General features: G+C 39.8%; 2 protein-coding genes and 1 long non-coding RNA gene across 3 annotated transcripts; 2 read left to right on the top strand and 1 right to left on the bottom strand.

Annotated features, from left to right (window-relative positions):
- Positions 1-257: 257 nt before the first annotated feature.
- On the top strand, positions 258-3,087 carry LOC117648330. Its single transcript, XM_034390805.1, has 6 exons — positions 258-938; positions 1,023-1,161; positions 1,837-2,010; positions 2,099-2,165; positions 2,301-2,466; positions 2,566-3,087. Exons 1-4 carry the CDS (start codon positions 626-628, stop codon positions 2,154-2,156), a joined length of 684 nt encoding a protein of 227 aa, XP_034246696.1. The 5' UTR covers positions 258-625; the 3' UTR covers positions 2,157-2,165; positions 2,301-2,466; positions 2,566-3,087.
- Positions 3,088-8,545: 5,458 nt separating this feature from the next.
- LOC117648221 lies at positions 8,546-9,965 on the top strand. The gene is made up of 2 exons (XM_034390602.1): positions 8,546-8,667; positions 8,746-9,965. The coding sequence occupies exons 1-2, from the start codon at positions 8,583-8,585 to the stop codon at positions 9,084-9,086; spliced, it is 426 nt and encodes a 141-aa protein (XP_034246493.1). The 5' UTR covers positions 8,546-8,582; the 3' UTR covers positions 9,087-9,965.
- An 869-nt stretch (positions 9,966-10,834) lies between these two features.
- LOC117648222 lies at positions 10,835-11,651 on the bottom strand. The gene is made up of 3 exons (XR_004587878.1): positions 11,608-11,651; positions 11,226-11,343; positions 10,835-10,902 (listed from the first exon to the last, which is right to left on the bottom strand). It is a non-coding gene; the product is annotated as an uncharacterized LOC117648222 (long non-coding RNA).
- Between the last annotated feature and the right edge of the window lie 12,014 nt (positions 11,652-23,665).

Here is a 23,665-nt window from a genome sequence, read left to right as displayed (position 1 = left end):
GATCTCAGGAAATTCGACCATCCTGCTCGTCCACCCAAAGCACTGCCGCTGAGGCTCTCTTATTACTTGGATCAGATTGTGAGTTATTGCACAAAATTGTATTCTCAAGGATATTTTCATGAAAAGCAAGCATTTATTTTGGATTTTATGTTACAGCCCAAAATGAGACACCTGATGTTGAAATGGATTCTGATGGAGAACCAGCCCAAGGTAACTTTGTGTTGCACAGAAAATAACTTATGGCAGAAGAGGTTTAATCTAATTTTCTAATTTTGGTCGTTTTGCAGAAATTATTAGAAAACAATGGAAAGCTTTTAATTATCAAGTGCCTTGGGATAAGGTACCGCTCAGTATACTACAGAAATTGGATGCTGCACAACAAGCTGGGACCATTGCAGATCAACTTGATGTTATCCGTCTGCGAAAGTGGATATCAAAAGATTTATTCAACTCATATGAGCGTTTCAAAAAACATTACTATGTCAAGACAAAAACAGCTGGCACGAAGATATATGAGTTGATTAGCTCAGAGGTGTGTGAGAGATACACATGTATAAAGGTGACAACTGACAATGAAGTAATTGAAGCAGGATACCCAAGTTTTCTGTTGTCACTTTCTCATTCAATGGAAAACAAAGGAAGATGGGGCACACCTGTTGATGAAGCTCCTTGCGCTTCACATGCACGTCAAGCAAAGGGAACACCAGGAGTCCTTGCTGATCAGTACGCTCCAGACCTCACCGAAACCATGGAGATCAGCCAGGAAGCGTACAGAGATGTTATGATAACCATTAGTAGGCTTACCCACAAGAAGTCCTGGGACATCCAAAAAATCACAAAGCTGATGCACCTTACTTATGAACTCCAAAGGCGAGACATAGGCCAGGCCTTACAGGTGATTGCCGAAGAGCGGGAGGAGGAGGACCAAGATGATCCCGGTAAGTTTATTCCAAAGAAATTTAGAGTTGAAATGATTCAAGGGACTGTTATTTAAATGCATTTATATAAATTTTTCTTTTCAGAGAATGAAAGTGAAATCAGAAAACTGAAATTGAATTGGCCATTTCTCTTTGAATTGCGGTGGCAATCCAGTCATTTTCTAAGGCTCTGTGGTCGAAGTTCAGAAATACCTATGAGGGACTATTATGAGCACCATTTAAGGTTACTGTAAGGTGAAAAAACTATCTTCCAAAGTATAGGTGGCAGTGCTTTGGTTTTTGGTGATTTAGTTGCTTACTATAAAAAACTTTTACAGCCACAGACTGGACTCCCAACTCCCATTAGTTCCAAAGTTATGAGGGTTTTAGTGTTATTTTAGTCGTTTACTAAAAATTCTCCTTGCGATGAACCAAAAAGTTTACGGAGGTGTGACTTTTTATTTTAAGGCTTAATGGACATGCAAACAGACTAGCAAAGCCGGATTTGACAATATATGCATAGAAAAGCTGTAATTACTGTTTGGAAAATGCGTTTTGAATTTTTTACTTAAATTTGGTAAAATTTTGGTATTTTTTTGAGTTTTTTGATAAAAATTCCTGTTTCATGTTGGAATTTTGGAAATCCGGCTTTGCTACGAGATAGGCAAATCAATAAAGAACTTGTAAAACAAAAATCAAGTCTCGACAACTTTTGGTTCATCGCAAGGAGAATTTTTAGTGAACGACTAAATTTGTTACGTAAACTGCAATAACTCAGAAAATAATGGGAGTTGAGTGCCTCAACTTTGGGTTTAAGTTCATCTTATAGTAAGCAACCTGAAACCTAAATACAAACATGATGCCACAATTATTTTGGAAAATGATATTTCACATTTTTTCACTTTACAGTAACCTTAAGAACACTTTTCCAGTTTGTAACTAATCCAAATACTGAAAGTGGGGTGAAAAATATAGCAGAGCAATGGAAATGGGAAGATGCTGGGAAAAAATCAGAATTGAAATTTCTATTGGCCTTTCAAATGCTTGCTAACTATTTTAGTGAAAAACAGATGAATTCATCACAACTGCTGAGGTAAAAGCCTTTTAGTTTGCTTTAACTTGATACTACCTTGATATCTCTTGCCATTAACATAGCTGGATAAATTTTGTTTTCTTTACAGAGAACCTGTACTCGGGATGAAATCGAAAGCCGTGTGCGCTCTGGAGGACTTACTCTAATAGCTCTTGGTAATTTTTTTTACCACTCTTTGCCTTAATGTGACTCAGCAAACTTGCTGCTGAGGAAATTCATAGATTACAAAGAGATAAGCAAATTACTGTCACCATCAATTAACTGATCTGTCTGTCCTTTTTTTGTCTCAGATCGGAACATGTATGCAGCCCAAAAAATTTATGTTACCCTTGATGGGCAAGTAATAATGATGGCGGAAGACAGCACAGATGCGCTGATGGGTTTGATGCAGTGTGCTTTTATATTTGATGCTCATTACCCAAAACAATTGAAATTTACTTTTGAATTTCTTGAGAGGTAATGACATATCCATTAATTCAATACTTTGTATTCATTCTTCTAACATTTATTCATTTAAAGAATATACTGAGTAATGTATTTCCTTGTCTTATTTAGGGTTGTTTGTAAGCTGGGCAGTGAGCACACACGGCGAGATGCACCAGCTGTCTGCTTGTCAGCACTAGTCACACGGATGGTCAACTCAATTGAGAAGTTCAACAATAAATTGAAGAAGTATTTAGAAAATTAGAAAAGACTGTAATAGAGACAGATAGAAGCCATGAAAAACACTTCTCCATATTGTAATGATTGCTTTTTCCTTGTTTTACATGTACTATTTCTGATACACACTTTAGTTGAATTTAGCTAGCAGTGTTTCTTTTAAATGGTTGATTTAAATATTAGGCCTACACACTTTTTTTTTTAAAAGAACAATTCAAAGATTGACTCTGTTGCTTTGTTGTTACCCATTTTATTTGTTAAACATCTGTTGACCAGATGAGCCATTTTTTGTTATTATATTAAACAAATTTTATTCCCTAATGAGATTTACCATCTGTTAAACAGTACTTATAGCAATCCTTGATATTAAAATACATATGCTATTCCCTATGCAGAAGTTTTTCTTGACTCCGCTAGACCTCCCTGAGATCCCAGTTCAAGCAAAAAGTGTCAGTATTTGAAACACGCATCCCCTTTTACAACAGTCATCATCAAATAGAAAGCATCAGCCTAATACAAAAGCCCTGTTCTGAATGGAGCAGTTCGCATCCAGATTGTTCAAGTTAGGATTAGTATAAAAAAATAATGACAAAATACACAGAAGTTTGATTCTTTTTGATAATTTTACTCCCAAACTACCTTGAGATCTCTCAACTAAATACACAGCTTAAAGAAAAAAAGAAAAGAAAACTAAAAAAAGAAACTTTTTGTACACAGCACAGGATGTAAAATATCAATTTCTGTTCTTCCTCTTGTTGGCAAACTAGCAGCACCAATGTGCAGCCAAGGAGAGTCTCCAGTTGGCTGTCGTGGTTCCAAGGAGGTTGCGGCTGATGGTGGTGGTGGTGCTGCCGGCTTGGAGCATTTTTGATTGTGGCCTGGAATTCACACACAATATGACAAGTTAGACACAGTACAAAGAGTTCATTCATAAAGATGTGGGCCTTGTGAAACAGCAGGTCACTAAGTGAAAAATATATTTTATATTGTGGAGGGGAAAAAAGCAGAGGCCGGAAAAATATTGAGGCGATTTGATGAAAATGCTAGTTGGGCACCGTTCAGAGACAAGAATGCGACTCAAAATTAAAGGCTAGTGATATTAAATGGTAGACAAAGCTACATGACACATCACTGAGAGTCAATATGACATGAACTCACCCTGAGGCTCCAAAAGAACAACAGTGGATCACCTCCTTGGCTTGGAGTTGGCAGCTGTCATGACAGAAGCAGTAGCACTGCCAATGAGCACTTCGCAGTCGTCCCACCGGTGTGTGTTCTCCAACAGTGACCTGCATCCGCACACATACACACAACAAGATGTTAGTCAGATATAAAAATATTTTATCAAGAAAATGAGAGCCCACAAGCCTAGGGTCTCACAAGACAAAAGAGCAACCAATTTGCAGCAAAGAAAGCTTTGAGAATAGAGAGGGTCTTGGTTTGCTGGTTGGAAGTTTGGTATAAACAACCACAAATATCGCACTGTGTTGAGGCTGATGTTCACGGCACAATATTGCCCACTAACAAAGAAGTTTAGGATCGCAAGCAAGCATGCTGCACTGGTTCGTATGAAAAAAGGGAGATCGTAAAAAAGGGTCGTGTTGCGAAAGCTGTGCAGGCGTGAGGTTACGTACATAGAAAGGCCAATGCCGAAAACGTACGGCACCGTCTGCAACGACTTACGCACGCAGAGAGTAGTTGTGTAGAGCACAATCATCGCACCAATTGCTGCGCGTCACCAGCTGACTGTTTGAACCACGACTCGCTCATTTTCATTAATAACAACAAAACGTTCCAAAGTTGTGCAACAGTCGTCGTCTGCTTCTGCGCCTTCGAGCGCGGCGCAGGGTACACTGAAAAACCTTAAAGTCACCAACCAAATCATCATATTTTTTTCTCATATTTTTCGACTCTTACTATGCAACAAGGAAATTGAAAAACAGAGCTGTCTTTGATTTTAATTTTCCAGGTAGTGTGATGAGATCACGAGGAAGAGCTGCTCCGAAACGATTCACTGTGACGTTCGCATCAGGTTGGCACCCCTTGTTTTGACAAATGAAGGCGAGAAAAGAACAAAAGAAGTTCTCCTTGTAAACAAAAGTTCGAGTCTCTCTTGTAACCCTGAAGAATTTCACGAAATAGTTTGAGAATTTTTATCTGTCAAGGCTTGTCACCGGGCTTACCCATCGCGAGTGACTCTAGAATATACAGTAGAAGCTCGCGGGTGCTTTTCAAGTCGTTATTAATCGCATTTAGGAAGTGCACAACCCCTGGGAAGATTCACCTGGAAGAACGTTTTTCTTATCTCAGTTTGTTGGCTTTTGGTGGAGGAAGCGGGATGAGATGGACTCTAAAACGTATCGATGCAGTTTCTGCTCGGCCCTCCTCATTTATGTGAGAATGAACTTTTACCCTGGATGAGTAACCTGAAACTCATCCATAATCAAAGTGTCTCAAGTTTTGTCAAGAACTGCTACAGCAACAAGACATCCAGCATGGAGACAGTGGATCCATACAATATCAAATGATGTAAGTAAAAGACACCACATAAACAAAATTGTTTAGTCACTTCCAGCCTTGTGCCATTGACAGCGCACAGCTGTACTCAGATCCCCTTTTCCTCTGCGGTATTAGTTAGTCACTCTCAAGTGAGATTCAACGCAGGGAAGCTAAATTTGTGATACGGATTTGACTTTAAAGAAAGTACGGGATTGCCTGTAAAAAGACTGCAGCATGGACCGTACAAAAGTACGGTAACTTCTGTTAGATGACAACGGTATGTTTTGTAAAACAAGTACGGTAAACACTGTAGGCTGTACGGTGAATGCTGGCTTTGAAAGTACGGTGAAGTCTGGAGTAATCAGTACAAGATTTTCCGTCATTTTTTCTCAGAGTGATCCCTCGTAGAAACGCGGTACAGATAGATGAACCTCTTTCTGATGGTTAAAAATTGTTTCATAACTGCTGAAATTGGCAGGACACAACTTGCAGCTGAATTGTGGTCCAGGGTTTGGCTCTACACCGGATATGAGCAGCAGCAAGCACAGGGTAAGTGACGGTAGAAACAGTCCAAGTGGTCCAATTTTGAGTCCATCAAAGCAAGCTGTGCCACATCCCCGTGTCCTTCCAGGATCAGAGTGCAGGCCAATTCTGGCCCGATACGCTTCCAAGGAAATCCCCACGATAATCTTCCAGAAAGAAAAAAACAAAACAAAAACATGTTATGATGGGCCAAAACAAAAAATGCCATCAGAGGAAGAAAGAAAGCTTAAAACTTACCGAAATCCAGCTTTCAAAGCATCAAAGTGGCAATGCGCACAATGCGTCTATGTAAGCCTCGTTAATGCAAACACTGGAATTGAAGAGGGACAATTTTTAGTTTAAAACTTACGAGAGGACCGTGGTGTTTGATAGGAACAACCATTTAACCAATGTTTCGACGAAACTTCATCCTAGACTACGCAAAGTAAACATGGTACAAAAATTAATATTAACGACTTACAGAAAGAACTGAGTGGACTGATAGATAAAAGAAACTCTTTCGCCCGGCCAGGTAATCCCAGCAGAGGCAGAATTCCGCCATTCTCGTACACAACAGAGCGTTGACTAAGGGAGGTCTGTTCAATGAGCTTCACATGGGTTATGAACTGAAGAATCGACTGGGCCGTGGCGAGCCGCATTCGATCTTGCCATGTTTTGAATTCTTAGTTAGTGCACCATGAGTGCACTAAGTGACGATGTTTCAAAGAAGTTTAGATTAAGTAATTGAAATTAATTTTACGAATTATTCTATGAAATAAACACAAGTAAATCAGAAAACATCGTCCTTGCTTGGCATTCCCTCCCATACCAACGTAACGATACACTGACTTTGTTTTTCAAGAAAAGTTGAAATTGTTCTTAAAAAAAGAAAGTGATGTAGTGTCTTTTTAAGACAACTCTCTTAAACAATTACTTATCAAATGTACTGAGGACTGACCTAAAATTTAAAAAAAAACTAAAACATGATTGGTTTGAGGGCGTTAGTTGGTAGCATTTGCAGCGCCACACTTCAACTTAACGGCTGCGCGCGGACTCATTCGTACAAGTGTTCATTGAAGAAAAATCTTTTCGTTTGTCATGGCATCATCAAGCCAAGCAGGTACAATTGGTGGGCTTTGCCTTATTTTCAGAAATCAAGGAAAGGCAAAATTTAATCTTTTTTTTGTTTTTTTTTTGTCAGGCAACTTGCCCCGAGGCCAATTTTCGTACACCATTCCATGGAACAGTGTGCCAGTTGATCTTCTGCGAGACTTGGATCTGTCTCACTCAATAGGACAGCAAGCTCATCCTGACAAGATAAACCAACTAAAGAAGTGGATTGGAGAAGACCTCTTTCAAAAGGACGAAGCGTTCACTGTTAAAAATGCTATGAATTTTCATTACAAATATGCATTGAAAATTCATGAACGCCATTAAATTTCATAGCGGCCATAAAATTTCATAAATATAATGAAATGTCATAACACATTCCATGAAACGTCATAATATCTCCTTGAAAAATCAAGTCTGCAATGAAACGTCAAGAGATTTGATGAAAAGTCAAAACGTGAAACTACAAATTAAGTGTGATTCTGAAAATTTATTACCAAGATATAAACTTTCATGTCGGTCTCTGACTTGTGATAGGCAGGTTTTGATGGCTCTTACATTGCCCGGGTGGAAGGAACTTCAGGTTTGTCTGAGTTTGAACCTAATCGTGATTCGGAATATTTCTATGCTCTTCCCTGAGTAATGTAGCGTGATGATATGAGTAGTAAATCAAATGTCGCACCAAAAAAGAATTTTAGTATCATTAAACGCAAACCGTGGTCAATCCACTGCTCACATGGTGCGGCCTGCCAGCCACCTGGGCTCAAAGTCAGGTTTCAAGAAGCTGCCGCTAGGTGGCGCTCGGAGCGCCGTGTTCGTTCACTAATAAGTTTTGCCTATTCATTTAAGTAAAATTAATATTTTTTTCAAAAGTTTATCCTTGGTTACCTCAGTGAATATCTACTCTAGACGTATGCTAAAAGTGTTAAACAAAATATTACTCTGAAGTCGAGAAAAACGCAGAACCATGTTGCGACTCGCTGGCGCCTACCGTCGGCCATTAGGTTAGGTCCAGCGAGAGCCTCCTCGTGGTTGTGGTACAACATGTTACCAACTCATCTCGCTGAGTATCGCTCCGGGGCAAGATCGGAGTCTGAGGTGGACTTGGCCCGCTTTCAATTTTTAGAAGTGGTGTGGAACTCAGAGCCAAGATACCGGTCGAGATTTCATTACCCACTTAAGATGTACAATACCTCAATCGGAAATAAAATGTCAAAACTTACATATGAATTTTCATGAACAAATTAATGAAGTTTTACAACACATTGCTATGAAATTTCATGGCGATTTTCTGCAATGAAATTTATTTCATTGCAGAAAATCGCCATGAAATTTCAGAACAGAAAAGTGATAATAATTACATTAACATGTTATGAAATTTCAATCCAAATTTTTTAACAGTGTTTAAAGAAAGGCACCTTGTCAAGCATAAAACGCCAGGAGTGCGTATCTACGAGGCTGTCACTCTGGATGTGACCACAAGGTATGAAAGATGCTTCAGAGTGATAGCAAATGATCGACAGCTTGATGATGGCTACCATACGTTCCTTCAAAATTTCACCCATCACATGGACCACAAGGGGCGAAAGGCAGCCCCAGTCCCCAGGAGAGTACCCCAGGCCAGGATGGCACGAGGAGCTGTGGGGGTCCTAGCTGGGATGTACAACCCTCGACTGGGGGAACCTGACTTGGAAAGTCAAAGAAAATTCCAAGAAGAGCTACAGGAAATCTTTAGAACAATGAGGGAAGGCCATTGGCGAAATCAAGATGTAGACAGATTGATGCATCAGTCTTATGCGCTTCAGCGCCAAGACATTGTGAACGGTGTACAAAGAATCAATGAGACAGAGGAGGATGACCCTCAAGGTAACTTGAAACATCGAAGGTAGAATAAATGAAATTTGGAACCAACTAACAATTTTATTTAACTTTTGGCACTTGCAGGGGAAGTACAAATGGCAGAAACACAAAAACAGTGGCCTTTTCTCTTTTACAAGAGGTGGCAAGATAAGCACTTCCAGCTCCTAACAGGAAACACAATTGATTTGGCTGTTGCGGATTACAAGGAAAATTTTTTGGAGCTGCTAATAGATTATATGACATCCTGTGGCTCAGACAGCTCAATGACTAATGTTGTTTTAAGAAGACAATGGCAAAGAAATGGCTGCAATGTAGAAGTACAGTTTTTGATTGCCATGACAATTATTTCTAACTATTTTCATGAGACTGGCAACTTGTTTGTAGCAGCTGAGGTAAATGATACTGTAGCACATTATTTCCTCTGAATGAATTGACACTCCCTGATACATACATGCTTTGTTTCCTTACAGAAGACAACTTCACCATCTGAGGTGAAATTCTTACCAGGGGTTACTGGTGATCCCTGCATCATAGCTCTAGGTTGGTTATAAATAAAGGATGCCATGTATCAATTTAAGAATGAATCGGATATTGTAATAAATCGAATTCTCAATTCCAGATAAAAATGTCTTCCAAGCCAAAAAATTCTACACAATCATAGATCAAAATGTTGTGTTGACAACGACAAGAAGTGAAGAGGCACTGATCGGACTTGTATCAACAGCATTTATCTTTGATGTCCAATACCCAGTTGCACTGCGCCACACGTATGAATACATAGAAAGGTAAATTAATCAAGAACTAAAATGAAACAGCCAGTTTAAACATAACAGAACATTGAGTTAATCTTTTCTGATTCCCCTAGAGTTGTGTGCCGCTTGGGAACCATGTCCAGATGCCCCGGTGCAGTGGCTGTGACATCACCAGTAGTCTTAAAATTAATTAGTGACTTAAGAAAGTTCCAAGAGCAATTTGAGCATACATCAAACGTAGTTCTTGAAAATTAATAAATGATGATAATTTGGTAAATAATGAACTAAAAGGAAATAGATAATTCAAGCAAAAATGAACTGAAAAAAGGTATATTATTACAAATGTTAAACTGTAAGGAAAAATATTAATGATTTTGAGAAAAAATTAACTGTGAGCTGTCAAAAGACTTGTAAAACTATATGAACCACAAAACTAATGTTATACACAACTATGAAACAAGTATTCTAATTTAGACCCACACCCGAGTCCTTGTACAATGAATTTGTCAAACAAGCAGTCATCTGCATACAATAAAAATATTGGACTAAAAATTGTTCTCTTTCATTAACCAGGGAAGCATAAAAATTTAAACAATCAACTGAGAGACACACCCTGTAGTGACCAGGCTGAGTTACAAAGACTACCATAAATTCATAAAATTTCAATTGATTTGCATTGATTTATGATGGTGTGAGAGGAAAATGATTGAGAAACTTACAAAATCAGATTGTCAAATGAACCAAAGAGACTCTTTACATTTATAAGTTCAACACACAAATGAAGAGTTTACAGCAGAATGGAGCAGTCATTTTTACTTTGCCCTTTTAGTTCTACTTGAAAGGAAACTGAGTAACAAAATAGACTAGGTGGTATTACTGACTTTCTGTCTTATCAATAAACAACCAAACAGTACAATACAACTACAATGAAAACTACTCCCCTGGCACTCAAGTTACCAGCAAAGCAAGGGAAGAAGAACTGAAATTCAAGTTTCAAATGTTTGGCCAAAGAGAAATTGAAATAAGAATGTCAGCCATGAGACAGAAGCATAATTGTTGGTATATCTTCTGATATGTGAATCCAGAAGCTATTCGGTCCACGGCTTGTGAGCACCAACGGATGAGGCAGTCATGAGAAAGTTTCAGCCAGCGCGCCACAGAGGTTTCCTACAAACATTGAATGCAAAAACATTCAGAACATTCAGAGAAAAGAAAGAACAAGTATCAAAAGCAAATATAATTTACAATGATCAGTAAACAAATTAGAAAGTAAACAGGAAAAGTGAAACAAAATGCCACGGGCCGTACTGTGGCTTTGGGCTTCACAATTAATTGAAACAGTTCTAAGCAGTGCCCCCAACACCACCTCGTAAAATTGTAAATGCTCTTCAAGCTTCATTACCTGAGTGTAAAAAAAATTTCACCAGCTGATGAGCGGAGACTGCGACTACCAGGAAAATGTTTCATTCAACACGCCACAGCAATTAACCTACAAACATTTGATACAAAAAACATTCAGGATGCAGTTTGAGTCAGCGCTTATAACAGCCTGAGTCTTAGTCTGATTGTCTATCTAGTGATGCAATGCCAAACAAAGAGTGCCCTCATCAAAAGTTTGGGTTGGTGTTGAATGCACTCGAATTGCACACAGGCTAACGCAATTCACATTTGTGAAGCATGTTTTTAAATGAATTTCGTCTTTTCCCCACTAATGACTGTCTAGACCAAAATATTTCATCTGAGTCGTTGGAGTTTCCCTGAACAGGTTATTTTAGCGACCCTACAGGAGGATCGCTAGGTTATTTACATTACCACCATGCTCTAGCCAGATCCAGAAGTTCTTCTGGCATTCACGAATCGTCCGATTCCCCCGTCGGCCTCTCACAAGCTGTTCTGGTCGATGGGCACCAAATAATACCTTCTTTGTCACCTGTACACACAAATTCAATAGGTTAGCGATGATCAGAAGAAAATGCAACAAGGATGGAGCGCAGCGGCTTTTGTCCAGCCAGCTGACGAAGCAAGGGTTATAGCATGCCGCAAAGCTGCTCTCCAGCGTACTCTGGTCGAAGAGCAAGAACGAATGCAAGAGAGAGAGAAGAAGCGCGTGCTTGGACAGCGGTGTGCGTAGCCGATAGGCAAAAGTGGACAAAATTGAACGCAGCTAAAATTAACGGACGCACTTTGCACTTACGGCACGGTGAACGCGTAGCAGACGCCGCTCGACCAAAACAAAAGCAACCCGTCCCCTCCCCCTTCCACCTCCCCCCGCCCCACCCCGTTATTCGCAGTTCAACGATTTGCGAATATTCTGCACGTTTTAGATACAGTCTTGCAAACAAATGTTGACAGTTTTCTCGCTTCTCTCTCGAGACGATAAAGTGGATCAAATCTGGACAAAATGATTCACTTGTTGTCACTTGGATTTGCACTAAGTTTTAAGTTGTCTGCAGTTTATAATTGCTGTTACCTGGCGCTGGGCGGCATTCGACGTGTGCCCGCCGTCTATCCTTGGTTTCAAAACGGGACAAAGGAGTGTAGTGTAGGTTATAAACAACATGCCAACTTTAAATCTACAAGCACCTGTCCTGGATTGACTTTCGATGTGTAGTGTGATGGCGTGGTGCGAGGCAACTGCACCGCAAACAACAACATTCTGCAAATATGTTTCTACGACTCTTCACCCACTCAGCTGACCATCCACAGATCCAACATTACAAGGTAACCATTGGAACTAGAACTAAGTCAAGCCAGGGAAACAAACATACAAAATAGCTGTTCAAAGTTCACAAAATACTCTTTTTCTGCTTTCTATTGGTTCACGTCTCATTGTATTGAGATCACAGTTTCCTTTGCTTGTGCAATCAAACATGTAAACAATCTTGATAATGGAAATGAGAACCTTGATCGATAGTCTAAATTTAACTTTCACTGTCGTAATATCATAGGGCAGCATTGGATTATGTTGCAAGCTTGCAGCAGCATTTAAAATTGTTGGCTGAGCGATAGCGAAGCCTGTTACTCCAGTGGGGTTGAAAAGTTTTTTCTGTCTGTGTGTCTGTCTGTCTGTCTGTCTGTCCGCGCTACTCCTTCTGAACGGCTCGGCCGATCTCAGTGAGATTTTGCACACTTTTTGGGTATGTCCTTGGCTCCGCACACGCGAAATTTGTCTATCCTAGCTCAACTGGTTCGGTTTTTATAGCCGAAAAACGCATAAAAAACTGCGAAAAATCGAGTTTTCTGCAGGCAGGTCAATTGTGTCTTGAAGAAAGGGGGGTCTGGGGGGCGGAGCCACCCGGCCACGACAAGTTAAAAGGGTCAAGATCGTGTTATCTATAGATGAAGCAACTCTATCTAGAATGAAAGGGGGTCTGGGGGGCTCCCCCCCAGTATGCAACAAGGAAGAAGTAACCGACGACGGAGTAGCCATTGCCTGCCGAAGGCAGGCTACTCAGTAAATCCAAAACTCAGTTTCTGGTCTTGGTTTGTACCAGAAATCGAGAAGAAACGATTCTGTTTTCAAGCACCTCAGACCTAGGAGCGCGGAGATCTGCTTCTAGTACTGGCGTGACGGATGACGGTACTGCCGCCCCGGTTTCTGGGTGTGTTGTCTCTCTTTCTAGCTAGGTGCTGCAGATGCGTGTACCCAACCACGGTTTCTCGTGCATCCCGCAGCGATGTGTCAATGTCGAGAGATGTGTGCTCTCTCTCTCGTTTCATTTACTTGCGATTTTACGCGGTGAGTTCTTTTATGTAAAGAATATATGCGCTGTTGTTACATTTTTCTAAATCCATAACCGCACTTTTACTTTCTTGCTTGCGTCTTGATTAAATGCTTGTGAACATTGCGTGCGACTGCGTTTGAATGTATGTATTTGACCGAAATGTTCGCTCAATGTCAAGTTTTACTGCCTTTTCGCTTGTGGTTTGTCAGCCATGCCCAGAAGTTGCTATGGTTACAAGTTTTTACGATGGCTTGCTTTGTTCAATGATTTGCGTCCTCACACACCTTTGAGTTTGATGTTAAAAGTACTTGACTTGACTGACCGAGTTTGATTCAGGTGAGGAAATAAGAGAGATCTGGACACTTTGGTGGTTCACAAGCAAGAGACGGTTTATTGGACTGAGCATAACGAGGTAGACAGTAGCGTGTACATAGTGAAGTTGTAGGGTGAATAACAAAAATAAAATACTGCAGATAGTCAGTTAATGGTTACCAACATTTGAACATTTACAACACCCCTTCTTAAACATTATCTGACGGTAGAGAAATTGACAAGCTAAAAATGACTATTTAAATTATCAGACATCACAGCAATAAAGATTGCAAGTTACATACAATTTAAAAATACAGACAACGTAAGTTTAAAATAGAAATGAAATACAACACAAAATAAAAATAGAAAATAGCAGTCATAACACAGAATAGTGTTCCGTAAATTAATCTACTAAAGTTCAAACAAAGGAGAGAACACTTTGAGATCGTAAGAAACAAGAAGTTAACACAGATAAAAGAATTATCACACTTCAGTAAAAATTGACAAGATCAGGAATACAAAATCAGGAATAGCTTACAAAGATAAATACCCAAAAAAGGCAAAAATTACAAATCGAGAAAAAATTACATGTTAGGTAAGTGAATTACAACATCGAGTAAAGAGACACAATAGGGATACAACACGTTGCAAAGAACATAGTTAAAAAAAAAATGACACAATAGGGATAACTTGCACAACAAAACAACATTAACACATTTAAATCACATAAACGTGAATATTACATGGCAAGTAGACACAATCGGGAAAGTACATCTTGCAAAAATAGACAGTATTTAACGAGGACACAAGCCAAGTTTGCAAATACAATTCTTTTGCAAGGGGGGAGAGATTTGCTTGGTGAGGATATCAGCGGTCATTTCAGCTGTTGGCACATACTTGATAGCAATAACTTTGCTTGCGACAAGGTCTTGAATGAAATGCAGACGCATATCGATGTGCTTCAGTCTCTTGGATGGACCGACACGATCACTCACTGCAATGGCTCCCTGGCTGTCACACTTAATGTCAATGTGACAGGTCTCACCAATGTCCTTCATCAGTGAGGAGAGAAACAGGGATTCTCTGGTACATTCCACCAGAGCTAGGTACTCAGACTCCACACTACTTAGGGCCACAGAGGTTTGCTTCTTTGACTCCCAAGAAATTGCTCCATCCGACAGAATGATTGCATGGCCAGAGTAGGAGCGTCTGTCAATGATGCAACCTGCCCAATCGGCATCTGAGTATGCCGTGAAGTCACAACCTGCCTTAGTAAAACGTAGACAGTAATTAGCAGTACCTTTAAGATAGCGAAGCACCCTCTTCGCCGCTTCCCAGTGCTCCTTGGAGTAGCTGGAGTTAAATTGGCTCAGAACCGACACAGCATGACAAACATCTGGTCTGGTAGCAACGGCCAAATACATCAGACAACCAACTAGTTGCTGATAAGGTGCGTTGATTGAAGGTCCAGTATGTTTCACCAGCTTATGGGAAACCTCAAGTGGAGTCTTCACTGGTTTACTATCCTCCATATGGAACTTCCTGATGACATCCTCAATGTAAGCAGACTGGTCCAATTCGATCGAGTTGTCAGTCCTCAAAAAATTGATACCAAGATAACTCTTCAGTGGACCAAGAGAGTGCAATTCAAATCTCTCACTCAGCCCCTTCTGGAACTCTTGCACCAGCTGCAACTGTTTACAGAAGACAAGAATGTCATCGACATACAGGGTTACAATCACACGATCATTACCAGATCCTTTGAAGAAGATACATGGTTCAGTCTTCGACCTCTCAAACTTCATAGCACGAAGAATAGGTTCAATAGTCATGTACCAGGATCGAGGCGCCTGCTTCAAACCATAAATGGCTTTCTTCAGACGGCAGACAGACAGGCCAGAAGCATAGCCTTCTGGTTGTTCAATAAAGACTTCTTCCTCTAAAGCACCATTAAGGAAGGCAGTCTTAATATCGAGATGTTCGATATGCCAGTCATACTTCACAGACAAGGCTAAAAGAAGTCTGAAGCTAGAGAATTTCACTGTTGGAGCAAAAGTGTTAAAGTAGTCAACACCCATTTGTTGATCAAAGCCTCTAGCAACAAGGCGAGCCTTGTGACATACAAAATTACCAGAAGAGTCATACTTGGACTTAAAAACCCACTTGCTGGAAATAACGTTCTTATTAGCAGGTCTACTCACAAGTTCCCAAGTGTCATGACTCTTTAGGGACTCAATCTCGGCATCCATAGCCTTCTTCCAAAGGTGGCCATCCGGTCGTTTCAGAGCTTCCTTCACAGTCTTGGGATCGTTGTTGAAGGTTTCAACATAGTGAACGCTCGCATAGATGTAGTCGTCATCCCTCTTAGGTACACGTTGCCTCAGAGGATATCTTCTCCCATCTTGCTCTGGCTCAGAATCGTTCTCCTGCTCAGACGGAGTCTCAGGTTCAGATTCAGGATCGGTTGTAGTCTCAGCCTCAGATTGGTTATCTGCATCAAAGTCTACAGGAATAACAGGGGTTTGAGACAATGGCACACTTTGGATGATTTCCAAAATTCCAGATTCTTCAGTAGTAGCAGGATTAGTCAATCTCTTCCCTTCCAGAATTACAGCATCTCTGGAGACAACGACCTTTCCTGGATTCTTCGGATCAGTGAATTTCCAGGCCTTAGCCGTCTCACTGTACCCTATGAAGACCATGTCCTGGGCTTTCTCATCAAGCTTCTTCCTGCAACTCTTGGGAACATGGACAAGCGCAGGTGTACCAAAAGCACGAAGGTGATTAGCTCGAACTGGTCTGCCACTCCAAATTTCTTCAGGAATTTTCCCATCTAGGACTGTGGAAGGAGAGCGGTTTCTGGTGTACACAGCGGCCTTGGCAGCTTCACCCCAAAATCTCCTGTTAAGTCCAGAGTCAATCAACATACAGCGAGTCATCTCAAGTACCGTTCTGTTGGCTCGTTCAGCAGCACCATTCTGCTGCGGAGTATGAGGTGTGCTAGTTTGGTGAACGATACCACAGCTGGAGAGGTAGGCTTGGAACTCCTTCTTCACGTACTCTCCTCCATTGTCCGAGCGTAGGGACTTAATCTTGAGATTGGTCTGATTGTCCACCAGAACCTTGAACTCTTTGAACTTCTCTGCCAGTTGCGACTTCCTATGAAGAATGTAGATAAAGAGCTTTCGACTGTAGTCATCCAAGAACAACAACACATACCTTGCATTCAAAAACGTCGAAACATTCATAGGTCCCATAATGTCTGAGTGAATCAACTCAAGACGCTCACTAGCCCGTGGGCTGTTGCTGCTGGGAAATGGTGACCTCACCATTTTACCTTTCACACAGGTTTCACAGTTCATTGGAGAAAGTTCTAGTTCACTTACAGGAGATGAAAGCTTTTTCATCTGAGTCACACTGAGGTGTCCATAACGACGGTGCCACAAGGTCTGCTCATCATCATTGTGTACAGCAAGTGCCAGATCTTCTGAGTTTCTGGCATGTTTGGCAACAAAGAGATTTCCAACTCTCGGAGCAGTCAGCACAGTCCTTCCTTCAGAATCAAGAACACGACAGCCACTCTTGTTAAATCTCACGTCAAAATCCTTGTCAACAAGTGCTGCAACTGAAAGAAGATTAGTGCTCAATCCAGGTACAAACAGAACATCAAGGGCTTTAATTCGACCACTCGGCAAGTTCAACTGGACATCACCAACTCCAGGGCACTCTTCTTTCTGCTTATTAGCTGTAGAGACTCTAGTATTAGTTGGCTTCATATTCAGAAAATCTTCCTTTCTTCTGCCCATGTGCCTAGTAGCCCCAGAATCAATGAGCCATGTGTCTTCACTGACACTCACAGTCATGGCACATTCTTCGACAAAGCCACTAGCTTCACTAGATTCATCAGCATAGACACAGCAACAAACTTCCTCAGTCTCAACAAATCTAGCAGAATGCTGACTTACTTGCTTTTTGTCTTGCTGTTTTCCTCCGGGTGACTTGTGATTCTGATTCTGGTTACTGTTATTCTTCTTCAGCTTCTCACATTCAGACTTGTAATGGCCTTGGCCTTTACAGTAGAAGCAGGTCGGAGTGAACTTCTTGTTCTTCTTCTTGCCACTATTATCCTTCTTAGTGAGCAATACAGTCTCTTCTGAAGTAACGGTTTTACAAGACAAAATCTTATTTCTCACAAACTCGGCAGTCAGTTCTTTGTCAAGACTTCCTAATGCAATCTTCAAGGTTTGGTACTCATCGGACAAACCAATCAACATTCTGTAAGCTACCACTTCATCGTCAAATCCTTTCTTGATTTCAGTCAATTTCTCTTGAGTACTGGTAACTTCTTGCAGATACTCTTCAACAGTGTTGAAGTCAGATTGCTTCAGGCTAAACATTCTATTGAGAAGATCCATCTTCCCAGCACTAGTAGAATTTCCATAGCTAGTCTTGAGCTTTTCCCAAGCTGTCTTGGCTTTCAATGCATCACTAATGTTCCAAAGCATTGGGTGCAGCCTTGATGTCACATTAAACACCAGTTTAAAGAAAGCACGCTCTTGCCTCGTAGAGTCAGTATCAGTGCCTTCAATGCAGGCCCACAGACTCTCATTCACCAAAATGCCTTTCATCACGAATTGCCAAGCCATGTAGTTATTCATGCCAACAAGTTTCTGGCTCTCGGCCATACAATAACCAACAACGACAGGTGGTGCCTGTGGAGGCGGCACGTCGTCGTTTCCAGGCATGTTCAGGCTTATTCACAAAACACTTCAATTCGATCTGAAACACGAAAGATCACTCTTAGTAACTTACAGTAGGCACGTGGCCTGGGCCCATAACCTGTTAAAAGTACTTGACTTGACTGACCGAGTTTGATTCAGGTGAGGAAATAAGAGAGATCTGGACACTTTGGTGGTTCACAAGCAAGAGACGGTTTATTGGACTGAGCATAACGAGGTAGACAGTAGCGTGTACATAGTGAAGTTGTAGGGTGAATAACAAAAATAAAATACTGCAGATAGTCAGTTAATGGTTACCAACATTTGAACATTTACAACATTTGAATGGTCTGGCACAACACTTATTTCTCAATGACTCGATGCTTGTAATGAAGCTTTCTAATCTACTGACAGTCATTTTTCTATTTCGTTCTTGTTTGTGTTTTATTTGTTTTTGTTTTGCTGGTGGTTGTAACCCATAATTTGACTATCTCCACTCTGTGTCCATGTTTACTAATTTTGTGTTGTTTTGTTTCAGGTTCCATGTTTCTGCTGCTGGTGGTACTGGCAACTTGTGTTCTTCAGAAGTAACAGAACTATGCCGTTCATTTAATGTGTAGCTTTCCCATATTCAATTCAATAAAGTATCAATGAACATGTTGCGTTGCCTCATTCCCCAAGAAGTACTCCTGCGTCATGTTTCACTTAGGGCTAGTTGTCTGTCTGTGTTCAGTGACACGGGCCAAGAGACTGGATACAAATATTGAAATTGTGAAGGTAAAATGTGATTAGAATGCTTCATGAGATAAAAGTAGGAGCTTCTTTAAAGTAACTAAATGACACAAAGTCAAAGCAGAATAAAAGATTTCAATTCTTTCATTTATATTTTTTGTAACTTGAAGTGATACGATAACATATTTACATATAAAGAAGGAATGAATTGTCTATTCTGCCAACAGTAATAAATATGTCAAATCACATCCAAAAAAAGGACTGTTAATATCAATTATAAAACATAATTATTTAAGATTAAGAACACGAAAGGCACTCCTGTCGGGAATATTGCTTATTTAGGAATTGCAAGAAAAAAACTTATGCACTCTTGTGAAAAAGAAAAGGCATCAAAATATAGAAGACCTTTCTGTCAATACAGTTATTTTTTTGCCTTGAGGCACTTCACCTGCTGTTGCAGTTCAGCGATTGTGGCCATGAGTTGGTCAATTTGGCAATGGTGACAAATTGGATCCGTAGATTCATACTCTTCTTCTGCAGTTTGATGCCACACATGCACTCCATACTCCAATTTCAGTAACGCTTGCTGATAGATGTACATGTGAACTTCAAGGTGTTTGATTTTATCCTGCAGTGATACTATCTGCTGGCGGAGGTCTTCTTCAGTCTGAAAGGAAGCAATAAATATTCAAAATTTTCATTTCATTTTACCAATAAGGTACAAATTTGAGCACATTGAATTCAAATTTCGTACTTCTTGATTTGGCGAAACATCTTGTGAATTATTTTGTTCTGGATACGTCACATCCCAGTCTTCGTGACAGCCTTGACCACTGAAGCTCTCAGCCTGTATTTTTAATAAAATAGTGCATTAGAAGCTACGGTTTTTCTCTCCTGTTCATTACTTATCAGAATTTTGTTTACCTCCTCTACATCAGATGACCTGCTAGATGAATCTGTGCCGTAACCTGTTTCACTCATTTTCTCCATGGTGCTCCTCCACAGCTAATTCAAGAAGATTTCAATTACAGGTGAACCACCAACACTTGTGCAGCTTTACTAAACTTTTGGAATGACTATAACCCTAAGACAAAACAATCCCTGCTCACTGCCAATAACAGAGTTTGGGGAATGGTGGTGGGGAGAGGGTGGTTCGAGAAGGGTCGCTAGGAGGGGGAGGTATTGGCAGGTAAGCAAACCTGTGGTATTAATTTAAAAAAAAAAATACTGTCTAAAATTGTTAAACGTTAAAGAAACCATCCAGTATCAGAAGTATAACATTTGCATACTGTCTCTATTATCGCAGGATGATAAAAGAAATTTTTCTCTTAAATTTAATTTTTTGCAATTTTTATTTGTGTTTTGAAGATGTTTGATTTCTATCGTCATTTTCACATTCCCTTATAGAGGTGGTGCTCAAAACAATATTCAGACAAGTACTATTTATCTATGCTCTCCCAGCCCCAGAGTTATATGTTCCAGACCTCCAGAGCAGTCTGGAAACTCTTCTCTTGTGAGTGATCAATTGCGTTCATTCTGCAGGGTTTACCCAGTAATATAAAGTTATCTCATGTTTTTGTGGGCTGAGCTGAAGAGCTGTGGTCTGTGCTAGGATTTAAAAAGGTAAAAAAACTTCTCAAATCATTCCACCCAAATGTTTTTTATATAAGTCCAAGTAACAGAATGACTTTCCACAAAAAGTATTTTCCCAAGGAATGTAGATTATACAATAGAATCACTAAAATGAAAAAAAAAAGTGCTGGTGGCCACAAATGCAGCATATTTGTCATGAGCATAAAAATACCTACATACAGTAAGAGATAGTTCTTTTAACAAATCAATAAGTTTGTTGTTCTTAGGTAAAAAGAACTTCTAAAATCATTTCACTCAAATGTTTTTTAAATAAGTCTAAGTAACAGAATGACTTTCCACAAAAATTATTTTCCCAAGGAAATATACAATAGAATCACTAAAATGAAAAAAAAAGTACTGGTGGCCACAAATAGACAATGCAGCATATTTGTCATGAGCATAAAAATACCTACATACAGTAAGAGATAGTTCTTTTAACAAATCAATAAGTTTGTTGTTCTTAGGTAAAAAAACTTCTAAAATCATTTCACTCAACTGTTTTTTAAATAAGTCCAAGTAACAGAATGACTTTCTACAAAAATTATTTTTCCAAGGAATGTAGATTATACAGTAGAATCACTAGAATGAAAAAAAGAAAGTACTGGTGGCCACAAACAGACAATGCAGCACATTTGTCATGAGCATAAAAATAACTACATAAGAGAGAGTTCTTTTAACAAATCAATAAGTTTGTTGTTCTTCGCAATTTCCACATTCAGCTTAGCAGCAGTGGCCCCAACAGTGCAGACACATAGGACAATTAGCTGCAGTCTGGTGTGTGGGGGGAATTTAATATTCATTACGAAATAGGCTGCTAGCAGGAGGAGAAGCCCTTTGAAAGGGCCTTCAATCGAAAAGAGCGGTTCTGTGTCCAAGTAACAGCTGATGGAAGAGTCAGGGTCTCTGCCATGAACGAGGAGTCGTGGGGGGTCCTTTGCTCTTGGCATCATCTCAGCAATTGGAGTGCTGGACTGAAAACAAAAATTGTTGGTTTAGTTCAATTATGTCACTTGTTCTGCGTTTTTATCACATACTTGATAAAAGGTTGTCTCACCTCAAACACTTCCAGAACACGGGCAGCTTTATTGTCAACCAAGTTTTTCTTATACCATAATGGAATGAGGTGAAAATGCTCCAGAATACATAAGGTTTTCTCATCTGGAAACAAAGCACCACATTGAAATAAGTTTATTCCTCTTAAAAGGGAGATGTCTATAAAATGTGGAGAGGGCTTACCAAGAGACCCAGTCTGAATACAAATTTTTTTCTGACTCATGTAAGTCATAAGAGAAGTAACTGATTTGGTCCAATTTCTCTCCATAGCATCCAGTTTTAAACCCATCTCAAATTCGAACTCTTCAAGTATCTAACCGAATAAAGAATAATAATGATTATTATAACAGTTTATAATAACACACTAATGTCTGCATCTATAAAATAAACTTACCAAATCAGTAACAGCTAAACAAGGATATGCTCGCATGAGCTGAAGACCAGGGAGTCTCTTGCTTTCATCCTTTCTCAAATCTCGACACTTAGCCATGTGAGCTCTAAAGGATGCAACATTACGTTCCCCACTTATCCACAGCTCTTTCAATTTTTCCTTAGCTTGCTGTGGAGTAACTTGTTCACCATCTGTAGTTGAGGATTCAGTTGACCTTCGTTTGCCTGTTTCATTTAATCTGTCCCTGCGTCGTCGCATTTTGTCATATAGGCCTTTCTGGAAAAGATAAAAACAAAACGTAAATGATGTTGATGTTGCAGGAAGAGTATTGAGGTGCAAACACAATGGGTTCATTGCACCAATAGCATTTTTGGTGAACTGATAGCGACAGTTAATTTGTGTAATGGCATTTAGTGATAGTGCTCCCACAATGGACTCATAGTTAAGGTAATGTTTTAAATGTTTCATTGGTAGGGGGTGGTAAGCCATATGGTTACTCGAAGTACTCAAAGTCTGATAAAGTCTTGAAGAGAACATTATTCCTTATGCTTTAAGACTAATTTTAGTCTGTTCATCACCACATAATATAAATTATAACCAAAATAAAATTGTCTTATGTAACTTATTCAAATTAACAATTTTACTTTAGTTATAATGTATATCATGTGGTGATGAACAGACTAAAATTAGTCTTAGAGCATAAGGAAAAATGTTCTCTACAAGACAATATCACACTTTGATTACAGAGATGAACCATATAGCTTACAACCCCCTACCAATGAAACACTGAAAACATAAGTGATGAGTTTGATGAGTTCATTGTAGGAGCACCTTGAGTGAATGGATAAAATGGAATTCAGTCTATGAGTAAAGTGCACCTCATGTACTTTTCATTGAGCGATATTAAGGAATGAAAAGACCTGCTTTAAATCTGTGACATAACGGGAGCAGGGGAAGAGTTTTAGATACAAAGAATCAATGGCAAAAGTGTTTAGGTTTAACAGTATGAAGTAGAATTGTCCCGGCAGTGATTACCAAATTAGCCTTTCCCCCGATAATATTATACTTTATACTGTCAAACCTTAACACTTTCGCTTTTGATTATTTGCTTCTAAAAGAGTTTATCTAAAAGATTTTATGCTTCTAAAGCTAAAACCGCTACCTAAACTTTTAGAACAGAGTGACTTATAACTCTGGTTCTTAAAATCTAGATTTTCGCTTTGAAAGTTTATAACGCTAGCCGATTTTAGAGCAAGGTTCTGAAATTTTAAACCGTTTAGTCCTGCTGCCTAGTCCTTTATTCATGGTTAAATTAATAAAGAGGTGAAGTTTTCATTTTTATCGGCATGTGTTAACATTTTCCGAACCGCTAAGGTAGGAGTCCTAGGGGCGGTCTACAAACTGAAAAACGTACATTTTATGCACTAACTGGAGCAAGCACGCTTTTGCTAGCGTATGCCTACTACTTTTTAGTGCATACAGTTATTACATTAATGAGAGGTATGGAGAGCTGTCTGCTTCAGTTCGCGTGTACATGGCATGATGCACTAGTTAGTGCATGCTTGGCGGGCATGCGCTTGTTGGAGCGTACTTGCAGGCATGCTCCAGTTAATGCATGTTCAAAATTTGTGTGTAGTATTTCCCAAGAGGCTGCAAATCGCGTCCCTTGCAATGCCTGACCGGCCACCG

The sequence above is a fragment of the Thrips palmi genome, unplaced genomic scaffold (assembly GCF_012932325.1).
Source record: "Thrips palmi isolate BJ-2018 unplaced genomic scaffold, TpBJ-2018v1 HiC_scaffold_3, whole genome shotgun sequence".
Lineage (NCBI taxonomy): Eukaryota > Metazoa > Arthropoda > Insecta > Thysanoptera > Thripidae > Thrips > Thrips palmi.
The sequence above is the reverse complement of the archived record's forward strand: the minus strand, read 5'-3'. Positions and strand labels throughout refer to the sequence as shown.